The sequence below is a fragment of the Argiope bruennichi genome, chromosome 6 (genome assembly GCF_947563725.1).
Source record: "Argiope bruennichi chromosome 6, qqArgBrue1.1, whole genome shotgun sequence".
NCBI lineage: Eukaryota > Metazoa > Arthropoda > Arachnida > Araneae > Araneidae > Argiope > Argiope bruennichi.
In genome coordinates, this window is record NC_079156.1 from 103,725,263 (window position 1) to 103,745,244 (window position 19,982).

The window sequence follows — 19,982 nt, forward strand, 5'->3', positions numbered from 1 at the left end:
AATCAATTTTTGAGAAAAATTAAAAAAAAAAAAAAAAAAAAAAAGTTTATATTTTCCAACCATATTTTTGTTTCAAATTCTTTACAGTAATCCATTATTCCAGTTACCTTGGAAAAAGTCAGTGAAACTACTTTTACAGGAATACCAAAAACAATAGAATTATTTTTCCTTCTTCAAGCTGATTATAATTTAGGCATAATAATCAATAATTCAAAATTCAAACATCTCTATTTGTTCAAAACATTGCAAGATAACATATACAATAAATTTCTTTACCACTTGCATTTTTTAAGAGCAATACATTCCCCCAAATTCTATTTTTCTCTTTAATTGCCATCTGCAGATTGTTAATTCAACCAAACTTCTTTACAAAATGGTTTGCACTCCCATTGAATATATATAAACATTTTGACTTTATTTTGGATTTTCTTATTATTTTTTATTATTATTGTAAGTTCTTTCTGTTAGAATTTGGGATAATTCTGTGTTTAACTTTCAGAATAAAAATTTGTTTCATAGAACCAGCTATGAATTTGAAAGAGTTCTGATAATGTTGGTATGAAGTGTTCAAAAAAGGATTAAAGAATCCGGATTTTTCCTAAATTTAAGTTTTTTTTTTTTTAAAGCTTAAGCCTATTAATTCATAAACATAAAGATATTTTATGGAAAAATTTGAGAATATTAAATCCCGAATTCTTAAAAGATCAATGTATTTTTACGGCATATAAATTATTTATTCATCTTATTTTTCTTTAAGTAACCTGAAAATTACAGTCATTATAAAAATGAGTTTCTGAGTTTGGGGAGTATTAATAAAGTTTTTTACAATGATCCATTAGCGACTGAAGTGACAAAAAAGCATATTTTAGTATTATTGAAGATTTTGTAAGCACACCCATCAATGAAAATGGAATTTTTTTAATCTCAGGATACACATTTTTAAACATAATTTGATGCAAACTTTACTAGGCTTATTAGTTTCTGTATCTGGAGAAACACATGTGGTTAATTTCCTCAAATATAACTTCCTTGAAAGGTAAATTTGATAATACGAGGTTTTACATGAAAGTGGATACATATGCTTCAACCTCTAGACCGTTAGAACAGAGATTTTATTTCTTAGCCTCATAAGCATTAATAATCTTTTCCTACAGCAGTCATTTTATATTATCATGCATGATACCTGGAATTTTAATCTTTCTTTATAGATAACTCTTTGCAAGTACTGTATATATTTATTTGAGGATGTCCAAATATATAATCATGATTTTTATAAAAGTACTTTTTATAAAAGTCATATTTTACCTTATTGGCAAGATTAGGATATTTTTCACAAAAGAGTTCATGCATAGTTTTAATTTTAAATTCAGTACTTAAATAATTTATATTTTTATTAATATAAAGTAATATTTTAAATTTTTCATCAATCAAAGCAAGAATGTTGGCAGGTATTTTATCATCGCGATATCCGTGTTTGCTCCGATTATCTGCTTGAGCTTATCAATGAAGTTAATCGAATGATTGCTTTATTCTTTATGATGCATAAAATACTAATTGCCTCCTTGCATACAGCGAAATGCACTGCCTTTCTTTACATGATAAATAAAAATGCTATCTCCTTTGCGTGGTGTTTCATTTTTAGATCATCTTCGGTATAATTTTCGGACTATCAACCCCATTCAAAAATTGTCTTGTTCATTTTTAGAAAGAACATCAAGCAAAGTTTTCAAACAAAGTTTTTTCTCTTTCACACTTATCTGTTCAGTATATTTATACTTACAAGAGCATAAACCTGTATTATTTGTTTTACCAGGTACTATCACACTCATCCTAATAGTTATATATTCTTCGCCACGAAGTTCTTTTGTGTTTTCGTACTTCATAACTGCATGTTTCTGTACGGCGAATCACTTTCTTCTTTTTTTTCTAAGTGTAATTTCAATATTATTTTGAGACGAAGACATTTTAATATTAACCTAGCATTTATAATACATTAAAGCAAAAATAAAAAAAGGAAACCACATTAAAAAAATCGAACTACACGTCTTTTAATCCTCTACAGAAGGCTAACAAATTATTTCAAACTATTCATAAACCGAAACCTCTGGTCAACAGAAAACCATACTCAAAGATACGGTTATAAAAAATAAATGGAATTAAAAATGTGTTATAATGTGACTACATCAAACGATAGTGAACGTGAAAAGTCAATATCGATATGAATACCTTTGACGAAAACGAAAACCATCGAATATTAAATTATAATTTGAATTTAGGCTCATTCTTTCATTAATTTTTAGCCGTTTCGACATTCATTCCAATAGCGAAATCAACAAGAATCATAAATATTCTTATTTGCAAAATTTCATTTATTAACTGTAACTGGGTTAAAGTTGTGATCTCTGATCAGTTTTGGTTTTATCAGTTTGCATTTGCTATCAGGTCCTGTAGTGATAGTTTGGCATTTTTTTCATCTCTCAATTTTCTTCTCTTTTAAACATATTTTGGATAGTTATTAATTAATCATAATGGCATTTGCAGCTCTGAATATAGTTAGATCTTTTTCTTCATCTTCTGTAATGAATTTGGCTTTGAAGAATGTTACTGTCATCGGCAGTGGTTTAATGGGATCCGGAATTGCCCAAGTATGTAAACATTAATGCTTTAAAAATAATATTTCATGAATTTTGTACCATTTTTTTTATCTGAAAAGCAATGCATAAAGACTCAGCAATGCTTGACAGTGGCGTAACCATAAATTGATGCACCTGCAAGATAATTTTTAGAGAAAGTCGGAACAGGAAGTAAAACGACATTTTACACCTTTCTTGTAAGTGGTGCAACCTTAGGAACCACTTGTCTTACTTTTCACTATGTTGAAACAAATTCTTTTGTGGGAGAACGAAATTTCCTTCAGATTTTAAAACTTGTAGACATAAAACTAGAAATTTTAGTATTAAGATTTCTGTTGTTTAAGTAGATAATAAATTTTATCTCGAATTTGTTTTCTTTTTTGCAATTCATTGAGTCTGATGTAACCTAATTCAATATATATTTTCCTTATAACTTGTAATAGGAAGTACTTCAACACATAATTCTTTCTTTCTCTATGAGCATCTTTAGAGAACATTGACACTTTTTGGCATTCCTGTTAGAGGTAAACATAATATTTGAAACAAATTACTTCAGATTCAGTTATTTAAAGTAAACGAAATTTATTATTTTGTGAAACTACCATACAATTTTTGACTTTTTTCCCACGCTAAATTAGATTTAGACAATGACATATATATATAATGTGTGTGCTTAAAAAATTTTTTTTAGCCTGATTGAAAAAATCAGTGTTTATCATGCTATCATTTATATTTAATTAAAGCACAATAAACAGATTTTATTTTTCTGAGAATTTTAAATTAAAAAATTAGATTATGTTGATTATATTTGATAATATTGATATTTTATTTTCTAAGCAATGTACATCCTGTAGCAGAAGATTATTTTCAGTTGTGTAAAGATTGGATACAACTTTTGTGTCAGTATCTAGTTAAGTTTACTCCCCTCATCCTAGCAGTAATCATTAATCTTAAGCTGATCACTAGCTGATACACCCAGCATTGGTTGGGATGAGGGCGACTTTGATTTATAAAAAGTATATTTTTTACTGTCTGAAACCTTTTATAAACATTATGCTTTAAAATTTTCGAACAAATATTTATTAAACGCTTTAGCTATCTGATCAAATTTATTGCAGATTACATTAATAATAATATGCATATATGTTTAATGATAATGCTTAATAAAATATCAATAATTCTTAGTAAAATATCAATTCAAAGTGACATGAATACATTTTTATGAATTATGATACATTATTTAAAATACTTTTTATATAAAAATTATCTGATCACTGGCAGCAACTAAGAATATCATTTATGCCTAACAATTTACTTTCTGAAAGATTGCAAACAATTTTTGAAACTGCTGAAAATTAAATTTTTGCTCAAGTTAATAATTTTTAAAGAACAGTGCAAAATCCGATTAAAGATTTTCATTAGTAATTCCTAAGCAAATAAAATTATTTGAAATATTTAATATTCTCATTTAAAGAAATTGCAGCAATTATAATTTTTAATGCAGTGCATCTATTCTTCAGCCCAATTACTAATTCCAAAATTAATAGATCTAGGCATAAATTGCAATAGGAAAAATAATGCAACAAATTGTATTTTTTGTCCGCCTTAATAAATTACATTGTTACAAAAATTCTTAAATTCACACTTTCATAAAGTCCTTTAATCTTAGTAATCATTTTTTAAAAATTTAAAACATATATATTATAAGATATGTGATTATTCCATGGATCTACAATTTTCCTCTGTTTTTGAGTTTTTTTATATTTTTCTGCAGTTTAAGAAATTTCCAGCTCAGTTGCATAAAATCGTCTGCCTGGACAGAAAACTCTGTAAAACATAAATTCAGCAGCAAGAAACTACTGAGCAGAAGCCCTTAGCAAAATAAATTATTGTGATAAACAATCAGATCTAGGGAAACTAATGGCAAAAGAAGCTGCCAAATGGCAAAGTGATATTCATCTCAAAAATTGAGGTCCCAGATCTTAAGAATTTTTTCCACGTCTGAATCTTGTACATAAAATGAAGCTGCTTGCTGCACCCTTGCAACTGATACTCAAAAGCAAACAATGAAATGCCCATTGAGTCATGTTAATGAAATACCTCTCTCTCTCTCTCTCTCTCTTTATATATATATATATATATATATATATATATAGAAAGAGTGTATATATTTTGTTATATATAATATAAAAAAAGAAGTAATGTGTATGAGATCTGCCACAAAGGTTCAGTGAGCATTACAGAAATGTTACTAAAATATACTATCAAGTATGTTACAATAAATACTGACTTTTTGGCCATATTTATTATCTTTTATGCATTTGTCCTGAACAAGACACTTTTTAAAGATCTGGGAAAAATCATATGCTATTGATTTCTTAATTTTATAAAATTTTGAAGTGAACAAAAAAAATATCAATTAGCCTGTTGTTGTGATAGATTTTTCAGTACATTGACTACTATTTAATTCATACTTTTTCCATGTTTTTTCCTTGCATGTTTCATGTCACTTTTTTTTACTTCTTCTTACCAATCATATTCCTGATATACGTAATCTGTGGCCAAAACTGCTTAAGTTTGGAAACTAATTATTGCTATTTCAGATGATTTTAAATCATTTCAAGAGATGATTCGAAAGATCTGCAAATTAATGCACTGTTCTTACTCAAGGCAGTCATTGACCATCTTGAATTGAAATTAAAAGCTTTATCAATTTGTCTTTTATAGTTTGGAACTTTGTTGCTTAAAATGGAAAGGATGTCTTTTATATTATCTAAAGCATTTTTTTTCCCCAACTGGATGCATGTGCTTATCTCTAGCTTGAGCAGACACTTTGTATATTGAAACTCAATGTCAATTAATAAAAATCTAATGAATTAATTGCCATACAACCTTCACTAAAATCTTCCTTATGCTTTATGATATTTGTGAACAAAATTTGAAGAAAATCTATACAGCAGTTCTGCAGCTTACAGACTATTTGAGTTATATTGTGATGTATATTAGTTTACTCTATACTATTATCTTGGCAAATTATTCTTTGTATTAATTCTCTGTTCGTATCATTTTTTAAAATCACTATTTAGATGCAATGTTTGCAAATAAGTTCAAATATTTTTCTAATGAAGTGAACTTACTCTATATGTTACACAATAGTAATATATAATAAAAATCTGTAATCGTAAAAATAAATTGTGAAAGATGCGGGATGCAATAGAAAATGGACTGATTGCCAAGACGCTTGATAGTTTTCAAGTAATTGAAGGAACTACTAGTCTCATTTTCTAATGAACTGAAAAAGGAAAAAAAGACATTTTTCTGTTTTTAGTTTAAATGTGGTATATTTGCTGTTTTTTTCCACCCTCATTCTGAAGGTTAAGTTTTATATAGAAGCTATTGAATGCAATCTTCTAAAAACTGTTGAAACATTCAATTTTTTAAAATTAAAACTCAACATTAGCCATATAACCTTTAAAACTTGTATTATAGTTTTGCACTCGTAAATAAAAAAAATTGTAAAAAGTTTCACTATGTAATTCTCACCCAACCACCTTTTAAAGTAAATAAGCATGTTATACATCAGTTTGATATAAATAGTAGTTAGTATAATGATAGAAACTGATGTAATGAGCATGTACTGAATAGAAACAACAATGGTTATGTTTCTTACATTACATCCATGATCAGCTGAAAAGCCAAACATACTGAAAGAAAGAACATTTTAGTATGTAACTAAAACATTCTGCTACATTCCTCCTTTATCTCCTAATTCTATATTCTTATAATAAAGTGAAGGGACTTGTTTTTAGTACTAAGATGATGAAAAAGTTCAATATATGAAAGGTTTTAAGGAAAAATGTCAAATTCATATGGGACTTTGTTTGAAGAAGTAAAATGTATACTGAAGTACTGTTTCATTTGAATGCATATTACTACTATTTTTTAAAAGCTGTTTTGTATTAGTTTTGGCATAAAATGAACTTTTGATAAAAGTGTTTATATTTATGTTTTTATAGGTAGCTGCTCAAACTGGCCATCATGTTACATTAGTTGATGTCTCAGATCCTATTTTGCAAAAAGCATCATCAAGAATAGAAAAGAGTTTAGAAAGAGTTGCAAAAAAGAAATTTCATGATAAAGAATCAGTATGTTTAACTTCTTTTCCCTTCTTGGTTTCATATTTATTACTGTTTTCAAAATTGATTTAGTTCAAATGTTAACCATGATTGAATCCCTATCATGAAAATACCACATTCTTTGGTTAGTTATTTTAAAAGAAAAATAAGGTTTTAGTGCCAATATTTATACTTTGTAATAATTTCTAATCTGTCAAAAATTTAAAAATATCTTGTTCTTTTCTCCTGTGTTAATTGTATTGCTATGGAAATTATCAGTTATTTTCATTAATCAAGCAAGAAAGAATGTAAAATTTAAAGCTAATGTATTTTCATTTCATTAAACTGAGAATTTGATAGATTGTGTTTTAGACAATTGTATGGTTCTTTTTCAAGCGATAAAAATACAGTTAAACCAATATGACTACTTTAACGAACTGCCATATAAGTTAGTAGAGGAGCCAATCATCAGTTTGATTTGATTGGTGCCTTTCATGATTTTTTTTGTAATAACTATTCTCACACCCAGGGCTGACGACCATGGGAGGGAGAATCTATACATTAATTATTTCTAAAGTCTGCCTAATATTTAGTTCACATGCTTTCATATCTGCATCATCTTTATAATTAAAAAATGAAGATTTCATATTTTTAACATACTAATGGAACTAGTTGTTTCTTGATCCCTTGTCTAGAAAGATTTAATTGTTTTTTTAAGTTAAAAGAATTGTGGAACAATTTTCTATTGTGCGTGGTTTAATTTCATATATATATATATATATATAATATATTCTATTGTGAAACAACAATACAAAAATATTTAGGTTATTGAAATTTGTTTCTGTTCATTCTTTGTAATGTCTCTGAATCTGAGACCTTATACAGTTTTACATTTATATTTTAAATTAAATTTAATATAAAAATGAAGAAATTACATCAATATTGCTTTTTTTTTTTTATCCACAGGAAAGTGAAAAATTTATGAAAGAAACTCTGCAGAGGTTAAAAACCTCAACTAATGCAGCTGATTCAGTAAAAGAAGCTGATATTGTAATTGAAGCAATTGTAGAAAATATGAAAGTAAAGCATGAATTATTTAAGACTCTTGACAAGGCTGCTCCTAAGTAAGTGATTATTTTGGATTTTTTAACAAAATGAATAAAAGGGTTGGGGAGAATAGTAGCTTTTCTCTTTTATTAGTTCATTATGACAGTATAATTTCTCTTATCAGCATTGATAACATAGTTGAATTTGATTGATCTGATCTCAATTATATCAATCTCTAATTATCTGAATTTGTAATCTTAATGCATATCTATTTATTTATCTATCTCTATATATATTTACATAATATGTATGTAGTATAATTTTGGCAAGTGTGTGGCTGAAATGTAGACACATTTTGAATAAACTTTAATTTATTTTACCATGGGAGGGACAAAGTAGGAACACATTCACACCAGAAGGAAGAAAGAGCAAAGTGACAGAAATTTTGCTTTTCATTGAATTTGCTTGAGATTCTGGTAGAAATTTTTTTTGACATATGGTGACTTTAAAACTGAAACCTTAATTTATTTGACCGTGGGAAGAACAAAGTAGGAACACATTCATTACACCAGACGAGAAGAGCAAAGTGACAGAAATTTTTCCTTGCATTAATTTTGCTAAGAGATTCTGATAGGATTTTTTTTGACACATAGTGACTTAAAAAATGAAACCTTAGGTTTCTTTGACAGGAATGCATAGGTATTTGGGATTTCTATCCTTTTGCTTGGAGTGTGAAAAATTGAAATAGTCATCGATTTCTAGAGTGTGAGTTTTAAAATAATTAAATAAAAAAAAGTGGGATTTGGATCAGGAAATATGAGACAATCCTGAAATTAAATGTCATTGGTAATTTAAGATAATAATTAGGAAATGAATTAGGATTTAAGTTATCATTGCATGTATGTATAAAATTTTAATGCATACGCAATTTTTTTTTTTTTTTTTTTTTTTTTGCATGCATGCATTTTAGTATGCAATGATTTATTCAGTTATAGTTTTCCTTACATTTTACTTGTTTCTATTATGGATAAATTTATGTTTGACATTTTTTTTAACTTAATTTCTGAGCTTTATCCAATCACCCTTATTCATTCAGTCCTTTTAAATTTGGTATTTGGAGTTTTATTGTATCAAGATTTTTAAATTGTTGCTGTAATAAGTAGATGAAAAATCAATGGATAACATTTTAAAACTTGATTATGAGTTACAAAATTAAACAGTATAGTGAAAATTATGCAGGAAATCAATGAACCTAATTAGAGCCTTGAATATAACATATAACCCTTTCACATTTATGACCCCTTGAATATAACCCTTTTACATTTATATTCATATTTCAACAGCATATTTTAAATACAAGTAATTGATATTCTGTGCATTAAAGGTCTATATTTAAAATGAACATTACTTAACTTTATAGAGTTGCCTGCATAATGCAGTAGTATTATGCGTATTATACATATGAAATATTGTTAAAAATCTATAATATTGCTTCCTTATGTAGTTAGTCTCATAGTAAAGAAGATAGCTTTGCAGGTGTCTTTTATGCATGCTAGACCAATGACCACCATCCTTAATGACGAATTTGGCTACTAAAATAGTTTTCAAAAACACTGGAATTTTGCCGATATCTCTGTTAGGACTCAAGAATCTTTCAATACATCAGAGATCTTTCAATACCCATTTGAAAAATTTATTCGCTTTGCCTCTGATTCTATAAGACAGTCAAGTAACTGCTTCCTTTGGAGAATGGTTGAGGAATGAGTTTTCTAGCTATATGCTGTGTACTGTTGTTCTGCAAATGCTGTTTCATGCACTCTTTGACTGTGTTTTACAGTGTGTGTGTGTGTGGAATAAAGCATTGCTATCCTTTATCAAGTATGTTAGACTTATCATATACTTACCAGATGGATTTTACATTATAGTATATATAATATAGATTTCTAGATTATACCACTAGTGATTGAATATGTCTTAGTTATCTGCATAATGTTGTCTTTAATTGTCATTGACTGTAGATTCTCCTGGAGAGATTTCTTTAGCCAAACATTAGATAAATAATGGAAGGCAAAATATGTGATCACAGTTTTCTTGGAGGCTTTGGATTCTTATTCACTACCTCCAAATCTGTTATCTACCATATTACCTACTATTATCATATTATATATTTAACAACAATTTACACAGCTTACAGAATTATTTCTGATATATTTTAAATTTAGTAAAAATTTATTAATTTTTAGGTAATGGATAAAGTAAAAATAAATAAATAAAAAATATAAGCTGAAACTGAGGATGATAAACTAATTCAATTATATTTTGCATTAACTGAATTATATTAATACTCGCTGATATATCCAATATTGCAAGAAATGAAAAATATTTTCAAGTCTTAAGTACCTAATAAAATGTTAAACTTAATGTAGGTTTTCAGTATATATTCTCTCTCCCATGTCATTGATTACTTATCAATAACTGAACCCTTATCTCCTTGTTTCAGTTCCATTGTTGCAAATCAGTTGATAGGAGTCTAGCAGTATGGGAATTTTTTTCTTCTCTTTATTTTTATGGCAACAGTTGAATTCTGGCATATTCTATTGTGAAATGTAGAGACTATCATAATCTATACTTTTACATATTCTTTTTATGTATGTGCCTAACTAAAAGTCAATAATGTGTGTTCTTTTTCATCTTAAGTTCTCTCCTTTTAGGAGGAATGTGATTCAATTAGTTTGAATTGTCTTGCATACCGATTAACTTTTTATTGACAAGATAATTTAAGATGGTAAATAATGAATGTTTTATATTTGATTGGAGAGCATTTCTTTTAAATATTATTTTTTGGAAAAAGAATTCCACAGTGTATATTTATCAAATTAGTAACCTATGGTTTGCTAATAGTATTTTAAAATTCAAAAGTTTTCTACTTAAAAAATAATTCTCATATTCTTAATATTAACTCTTTATATATATATGGTATATTTGGATCTAAGATGGCTTTATTTAATTGAATTATATGTGATGTTTATTTACATGTTATAAAAAAAACTGAAAATGCATTTTTTATAGATCTACATTATTTGCAAGCAACACTTCATCACTATCCATTACTGAAATTGCAAGTGTAACAGATAGGAAAGATCGCTTTGGAGGGCTTCACTTTTTCAATCCAGTACCTGTTATGAAACTTCTCGAAGTAAGAAATTAGATTTTTACTTAACTATGGTTTTTAAATTATAGAACAATATAATAATTTATTCATTCTGTGGTAGGTAATGAATAGAAAAACTTGATTACTTTTAAATCAATATTGGATTTTGTCTGTTGATAGTTACAATAAATGAAATTCAAAATTCATAATTTGAAAAAAAAATGACATTTTAAAATTCCTATACATTTGGTATTCCAAATGGCATATTTTGCCTATTAGAGGCTAAGAAGTTGAGATTTCTTTTGATATCTTTTGTTTATTAAAATGGTTAATTTAAGTGCCACTTGGTAGCCTTTTCCAAAATTAGATTTTTATAAAATTGCCGCTATAGTCCTCAACTAGTTCTGTTTAGAATTAAATGACATGATTGGGCATGTCTGTATTAAAATAAAAAATGATATTCAACCTCCCTTAAGTTTAAAGTAAAAACCTTAAGCTGAATTTCACTTTTTATTAAACTGAATTTAATTAGTTTATTTTTAGATTTCATTCACTCAACCACAGATTGTAATTTAGATCTGAATCAGAGAACTATCACTCCTGATCCAGTACCCCCAGTGGTATTACTCTTGACATGGAGGACTATGTGACCACGACAGATTTAACGCGCGTCAGCCACCAAGCACACGGGGAATCTTCGGCCGGCGAGGTTTGAACTCGCAACCTAAGGGACGCGAATCCGACGCTCTACCAACCAGGCTATCCCGGCCCTAGGACTAATAATAACCAAATTAAACAAACAATTGATTTATTAAGATTTAATAGAACTAAACCTTTCTATATTTATAGTTTTGGATTATTTACAGAAAGGGGATAAGACAGTTTAAATAAAGTGGAGGGTTCACCTGTGAGATGGGGACCCCAAAGATTGTCAAGACCTAAAGAGTGTGTTTTTCCTTTTAAAATGGAGCATGCAAAGAGTGTTAGAACTCACCTGCCCATTCCCAATGAAAGAATCGAGTGCTTGTTTTAGAAGCCTCTTTGGCGCTCTGATGCCATATGTACATGAACTTCTCTCATTGGATGTTAACCCTCTCGCTGCTTGATTCCTTTATCAGAATAGGTTCAAAAATTGCAAAACATTTCCTACCAGACATCTTTGAGCTTTGAAAAGAGCCGGCAAAATACTCCAAAACATGCTTGTATATTTAGCTAACTAACAACTAACGCTATCTGTTAACCCAGATCTGAATAAAACCAGAAAAGCTGCAATGAAACCATGAATGGTAAAGGAGCGGGTTGCACAGCTAATTATATGGAAAAATTCATCCCTTCAGAAATTGCGGGTTGTGCAAATTCTGTTACTTCTACTTGGGCTGTGTAGCGAGACAGTTAAAATTCAGCTTGGTCTGATTTGACATGATTAGCATTGCCATCTCTTACAATCAAAGTTAACTAAACATTTTAATTAATTATTAGCCTTGAAACAAGTTTACAGTTCTTAATATCACTTCCTACATATATATAGTATCAAATACAATCGTTTAATGTCTTAAATTATATTGAAAATTATTTGAATTGCTGAACTGTTTAGTATGTGTTTAGAAATTATATTTGTATCAATATTAAAGTTTTAAAATTGTATGTGGTAGAATATGAATTTTATATCTAATAATATCTTGGTTTAATATTTATTTACTAGGTTATTAGGACTCAGGAAACTAGTGATGACACTTACAACAAAATGATGACATTTGGAAAAGAACTTGGGAAAACAACTATTACATGCAAGGTATAAAAATCTTTCTTATTTTGTTGTTGTATATTATTCAGAATCGCAGTATTCCTCTGTGTATTAATGGTCATACCTTTGAAAAAGTCAATCATTACAAATACCTTGTCACATTGAGTAATGACAATAAACTCTGAACAGAAATTGACCACAGAATAAAAATAGCTAATAAATATTTCTTTGTACCGAAAAAACAATTAAGATCCAACTTAATCGATCGGAAAAACTAAACTAAGAATTTATAAGATTGTTTCTGCTCTATACAAGTGAAACTTGGACTCTTAACTTGGGCACTCAGCATTCTCTGAACATGTTTGAGAGAAAGATCTTTAGAACTGTCTTTGGCCCAATACTAGAGATAGGATATTAGTGAACTGGATTCAGTTTTTAATTATACAAACTCTATAGACAACCACATATAACACTGGCTATCCAGAGCATTATGGCTCAAACATATCTGAAGAAGCCCTGAAAGCAGCACCCTCAAAACAGCCACTTTAAAATACGATGGGATCCCGGGGAGGAAGACCTCCAACCAGATGGCTTGATGATATGGAAAGAGACCTGGTTGTTCTGACGATAAAGAACTGGAGGGGAGTTGCAGAGGATAGACAGCACTGGAAAGTATACATGGTTGAGGCAGCCAAGGTCTGCAAGGGGCTGTTTTGCTCATGAAAAGAAGATATTGAGATGTATGAATAAAATAGATTTACATAAATTTGTGAAGGATGATTTTAAGGGATTGATGAAGTTTCTAAAAAAATGCTTTGCTGGATTTTAAATTAGAGTCTGTTAGTGATGTAATTGTTATCAATGACTATAAATCTGTTTTAGAAATTATTATCTTTTGAAATTATTATCAATGACTTTTATTATATAATTATATAATTTCTTAATAGTGTGTTAAGTTATCATCCTCAAAGAATAATTCTGCAATATTTCACAGCTGGAAATATCTGAGTATGATTCTAAAGGACTTTTTTTTAAAAAGAAGGGAATATATATATATTTTATTCTTTTAGGTAACATTGAAGGAAACACATAAAATTGTTATTTAATTTCCTAATTATCTTAACCCTGTAAATATTTAATATAAAATCATGCTATAAACATTTTTATTGAATATTTATGACAACATTAAAAAAATTATTTTAATGTTCTTTTTATAAGCATTTCAGGTTTATTCTAAAATTCTACAGCTTAATTCATTAAAAATATTAATGTTTTGAAAATTTAAAAAATGTTTGAAATCTATTTGATAAGTTGAAAGTTGTTTATGAACAAAGCACAATTATACACATTAGGTGAATGATGATACACATGTTCTACGTATTTCTCAAGACTACAGAAAGATTTTATTAATTTAAGAAATAATAATAAATAAAGTTAATAAAACTTTAATAAAGTTAATTTAAAAATAGTTTCATTACATAAAAAAGGAATACTGGTATTTAAAACTAAATTTTATTCAAATATATTAGTATCTCTTAGATACATTCAAAGTATAATTTATAAATATATTCTTTACTTTATCATCAACTTGAATAAGAATTGGTTGAAATTGATATTTATTTTATTGAAACTGACTTTTATTATACTTTATTTATTTGGATAAATAATTTGTTAGCAAATGATATAAATTAGTCAAATAAAAATCATATTGGATGAAATTTTATTAATGCAATATTCATTTTTGAATTAAAATATATATTGTATATTTTCTCTTCATTAGGATACTCCTGGATTTGTAGTTAATAGATTATTAGTGCCATATATGGGAGAAGCAGTTAGAATGTTGGAAAGAGGTATATTTTTTTTTATTTCTTGTCTGCTATTTTGAATATACATATATGTATTGATAAACTAAAAATTCAGCATTGGGTGCTTTGATTTTTTTTTAATGTAAATGGAAATCATTCTATAAATTATTACTATCAGAGAAAAAATTTATTCTAAAATTTTCTGTATTATGCTTTAACAGTTTCGCTCTCGGTATCTGATAAAATATTTGAAATATTGGCTAAATCCACATAATTTTTTTATACTGAATTTTAAAATATGATTTATATTTAACTCATTATGAAATCTTAAGAATAAGTTTGAAAATATGATAATCGATTCATAAACAAATAATTATAGTTAAGGAATTGATCAATAAAAAGGCTTTTCCCATCAACAGAAGATAAAATTAGCATGGTACTGTTAAAGGGGGGGGGGAGGAAGGGAAATTTCTGCATATGTTTGTAAGGTAAGATTTTAAACTGTAGAATAAAATAGAACTATTATAAAATCATTAAAATAATTAGTTTCATCTCTAAATATAATTGTGATTGTATAGTATTGTAAAAGTATCTTTAAAAGAAAAATCCAAAACATTAGTTTCATAGTTTTATTTTGAATTGTGGCAGAATTTTGATCTTGATACTGATCAAAATCTGTATCTGAATCTGAATTCTGTGTCTAAATCTCTTATTGGCTTTTAAAAAAATGTTCAGCATTCTATGATATTTAGATAGATTTAAGTGAATATGATTTTTTAAAAATTATTTTCTACTATAAAGGAGAAAAAAATTCTGGAATTTTAGTTCAAAGAATCGGATAGTTTTGGTGTAGATTTATGATTGTAAATTGTTTTGCATATAATAGGAAATTAAATAAGGAAAATTTTTAAAAAATCAGTTATTTATATTAACAAAATGCTATTGCCAGTATATAGAGTAGAATTCTCATTTTATCTACACTGTTATGAAGCAAAAAACTTCCACCAAAACAATGAAAAATATTTTGCATCTTAATTCTATTGTGAAGTTCTTGTAAGTACTGAAATAAGAAATTGATATCTATTCTTTTTAATTCCAATCCTGATTACTCATTAAAAGTATCTTCCTGTCTTTTGTTTGTTGGTGCCTCATAAAGAGCAATGAACAGTTGAAAACCAAATATTGTTAATGGACTCTAAAAATATGAAAGCAAATGGAGAAGAAAATTACTTGTAATAATTTTACAAAAAGTGTCCGTATATTAAAAATTAAAATGCAGAATTAAATAAATTATTATTATTTTATTTGTATTTTTTTATTTATTATTTATTTATTTATTTTATTTATTGCAGAAATATAATCTTGTATGTCATTAAAATAAAATGTACAAACAGTATATCTAACTTTGATGATGAAGCTGCTCATGTATAAAATTGGCTCTATTGACTATTAAAATGGGATGCATAATCATTTAGAAATTATAACATACAATTGGTTATTTTGAAATTAATTAATGCAAAAGTGGTTTTATAAGTGTTTTTAAAAATAGAACAAATTTAAGAAAAAAAGGACATATTACTTACAAATGTATATTTATTAAGAGAAAGTTAGTTAACTATGGAATTACCATCTAAAAAAATCTTTTCTTAACCTTAATGTATTCTTTCTTTTATTATCACTTGAAATTTAAATGTGTCTGATAAAATATTTTCTTAGATCTTGGAATTTAATTGTTTTATTTATAAATTGAAATTTAATGCCTTTCATTTCTTGTAGTGAGATTTTTTAAATTAATTTTCTAATAAGGAACTATTTGTAATTATACATTCTTAATATATTTAATAAGCAAGATAGACAGAAGTATTTGAAGCAATAATTAAATTTTAAATTTCCAGGTGATGCAACTGCCAGAGATATCGACACAGCAATGAAATTAGGAGCAGGTTATCCAATGGGTCCTTTTGAATTGTTAGATTATGTTGGTCTTGATACTACTCTGTTTATCCTTGAAGGTTTGTATTACTTTTGGTTTCATTTTGTTGTAAAAAAAAATAACATCCTATATTATTTTTTAAAGTTGTCATTTTATACTATTAGCAACTTCCTGTATTCTAGAATAGTCGAATTATAATCCTTGCTTGTCAAATTATAAAAGATTATTTATTAAAGATTATAAATTTCAATATTTTATTTTTTATTATTATAAAATATTATATTATTTTTATTTTATTATTCAACAATTCCTTCTAATGTTAGTCATACTTTTAAATCTAATACAAAAAACATGTTTAGATTAATATTTGATTTTTTTCTTTGATTTTTACTTTCTCATATAGATAGTATATTGAAAGTATAATAATTGTCAAAAAATTTGAACTCAAAATTGTGACAAATATCCTTGTTTTAGACCTCTCCGACTTCGAAAAGCACACTTTTGAAAAATATCCATCTGTCTGTGATAAAATAACTCGAAAATGTCTTGAGCTAGATGGTTGAAAATTGGTATATGCAAACCAAATGCGTAGATTTCTATTACATTTTAAGTAAAATTTGTACAGAGAAATCCCATCTGTTTTGTTTGAATATATGTTAACTCAATAATTACAAAATGAAGAGAGCTTGATAGATGAGATTTGCAGATTTAATATCTATAGTGTAGATGCCTGTCAAATTTTGAGCCAAACTGGGTTAATTGTCTGTAACATGAATACAATAATTCAAAAAAATAATGACATAAATATATAAATTTCGTATGGGATTTTGTGACTACAAGTACTGTTTTGTGTCACATTTTTGTTTCAGCCGATTGAGAAAAATGTATTTAAAACAAAAATTCGATTTATGGATACAAATGTGCATGCCAGAGATAAATCATGAAGGATTACATGATAAATCAGTAAAAATGCTAAATTCGTACCAAAGGTTAATATTTTATAACTATTGTACGCTAATGACATGCTAGATGTTCTCTGGCGTGAAGAGAGTACACAAGAAAGTTTTGGGAAGATTGATCCCGCTGTTTTTCTCTTTATTTATTTTTCTTTTTGATTATTTTTGATGGCTATTGTGTTAAAATGTGTGTTTTGAAATATTTTAAAAATTGATGTGAAAAGGTATGCATGAATTTTGATTTTGTTAAATTTAAAAATTGCATCCTGTATTATTAGGCATATCATAATGTTTGCTGGACATTTATTGACTAAATGGCTGAATCTTGACTTTAAAGTATAAGGACACATGTTTGAGATTCAATTCCATCTGATTCATATCGAATCCATCCCAATCAAATTGTCTCCCTCAGTATGGTGCAGAAATTCGGTGACGTGGGACCTTCTTGGGTGTCCTCATTATCTGACTATGATTCAAAATTACAAATCTGTCTTGACATTGTGCATCTATAAAATGAGATTTTTATATAACTTACCATAAATTTGTATCCTATATTAGGTTTAAGTATTTTTGATTTTTTTCCGCTTGGTTTAATTCATTTGATAGTCAAAACTTGCAGGCAAATGTATTTTGACTAATGCTTTATTAAATCTGCAATAATTGATAATGATATAAGTAAAATTGATTTTAATACTGGAATCAAAATTGATAAAGAAAGTTTAATACTGAGATCTATCCATTTTTTTTTCATTTAAAAATGAAAAGTACTTAACTAGGTACATGCTCTCCCTATAAAATAAATAAATAAATAATATTAACATTAATTTTTATTTCAAAATGTTATTCGAAGAATGCTTTACCCTGTGAGAAATTTGAAAATGGCCTGGTCATGTTTTTTAGTCGTCTATGGGATTTGAAAGAGGTTACTGAATCGAATATTCCTGTAGCCATTATAAGGGCCACTGTGACCTGGTGGTAAGGTCCTGCCTTCGGAACCAGGGGGCTTCAGGTTGAGATCTATTTCACTAAAGAACTGTCGTGTAAGCCGGTCTGGTGCAAGTTAAGTCCGTCCAAACCAAACGTCCACCCACTGGTGTGGTGTGGAAGTTGAGAGAGGAGGTGCCAGCTCAGGAGTCATCTGATGGTGATTCAAAATGACGACATCCGTCCTGAAAAAGCCCTAGTGTTGCTTTAAGAACAGGACTCTAATATAATTAAAAGTAAACTAAAACCTGTAGCCATTATAAATGTTTTTAGATGTTCTACTTTTACACTTATATTTACCACTTTCAATCAGTTTGTATCTAATAGCTTCATGAGTGCATCTAATTTACTTTTGTATGGTTTTTCAGGTTGGCAGGAAAAATATCCTGACAATCCTCTCTTTCAACCATCTGAGATGCTGAAGAAGCTTGTTAGTGAAGGAAAGCTCGGAATGAAAACTGGAGAGGGATTTTATAAGCACCAAAAGTAATCGCTGAGTTCTTATGCAGCTGTGTATAACCTATTATCAAAGTACTGGCCTTCAAAGGGGAATTTCTGCACTATTGAACAGCATGTTATATTCTCGTAATTGATCATGAATAATTGTGTACCTGATTGTTGTGAAATTATTTGTAATGACTTCAAATATATATATAATTGGGAGATTTCAATGTTTTTACAGTGCCTTGATAGCGAATCGAAAGCCAAATAAAATATTTTTTATTCTTTTTCATTACTAAGGTTTAATTGGTTTAAATATATTCAGACTAATGAGAAAAAAAAAATAGTGTTTATTCTTGCTTTGTAAAAGAATAATTCATAATTTTAATTGATATTATTTAAGTAGATAACAGTTTAAATGAGAAACCATATTTATGGTGAAGAATACAATGCATGTTTATTGTATCTCTTTAGAAACAATCATGAAATTACACAAATTTTAATTTAGATATAATTTTAATAATACAGAATATTGATAACCAGGTTTTACCCCTCCAGGTGGCTAATTACTCTGAGTATGGCTTCTTTAAAATTTATCTCAATTTGACAAAAGATTACTTCAAAAAAATATCAACATTATGCAAGAGAGAGTTCAAAATAGAAACTATGTTTTTCAATCCCCTTCCTTCCCAGCTTTGGAGGGGAGGGGCATTTAGCACAGTGGGGAGAATGGGTTTCTTATCAATCTGGTTTTCTTATTGACTGACTGCATAACTGCATATTAGCAATATGCAGTTCCAGACTAAACTTTAATCCGAATTCGTTTTTCGAAAAACTGCCCCATCTTGGAAAGGGGAAAAATATTTTCTATTAGAGTTTTTAATTTTTCAAACTAAAGGTTTTAAGATTTTTTATAATTAAATTGATTATAAAAGATTTTTCTTTATTTCAACATTTTTTCAAAAGACACCTTATATTATAAGTTGTCTTTTAATTAATAATATTACGTAAAAACAAAGAAAAACATTTAGAAATATAAATGCGTTAAAATTTACAGATGCGTAGATTTACACTTTTTCTGCAAAATTTAAAAGTAGTATTTAATGCAAATAAATTTTTTTCAAATGCATTATTAATTTTCAAAATCTGTGTCTCCTATATTTTATTTTT

At 27.7% G+C, this 19,982-nt stretch overlaps 1 protein-coding gene across 1 annotated transcript; it reads left to right on the forward strand.

Moving 5' to 3' along the window:
* Window positions 1–2,404: 2,404 nt before the first annotated feature.
* Window positions 2,405–19,104, forward strand: LOC129972550 (hydroxyacyl-coenzyme A dehydrogenase, mitochondrial-like). The gene is made up of 8 exons (XM_056086729.1): window positions 2,405–2,645; window positions 6,650–6,778; window positions 7,715–7,872; window positions 10,865–10,991; window positions 12,649–12,738; window positions 14,471–14,543; window positions 16,394–16,510; window positions 18,740–19,104. The coding sequence occupies exons 1-8, from the start codon at window positions 2,529–2,531 to the stop codon at window positions 18,859–18,861; spliced, it is 933 nt and encodes a 310-aa protein (XP_055942704.1). The 5' UTR covers window positions 2,405–2,528; the 3' UTR covers window positions 18,862–19,104.
* The last annotated feature ends 878 nt before the right edge of the window (window positions 19,105–19,982 follow it).

Bases quoted from the DNA above. Each gene is read 5' to 3' on its own strand.
- LOC129972550 (XM_056086729.1), top strand. From the start codon at position 2,529: ATGGCATTTGCAGCTCTGAATATAGTTAGATCTTTTTCTTCATCTTCT. The intron at 2,646-6,649 runs GTATGTAAACAT...ATGTTTTTATAG, and splicing joins TGGGATCCGGAATTGCCCAA to GTAGCTGCTCAAACTGGCCA. The intron at 10,992-12,648 runs GTAAGAAATTAG...TTTATTTACTAG, and splicing joins CTGTTATGAAACTTCTCGAA to GTTATTAGGACTCAGGAAAC.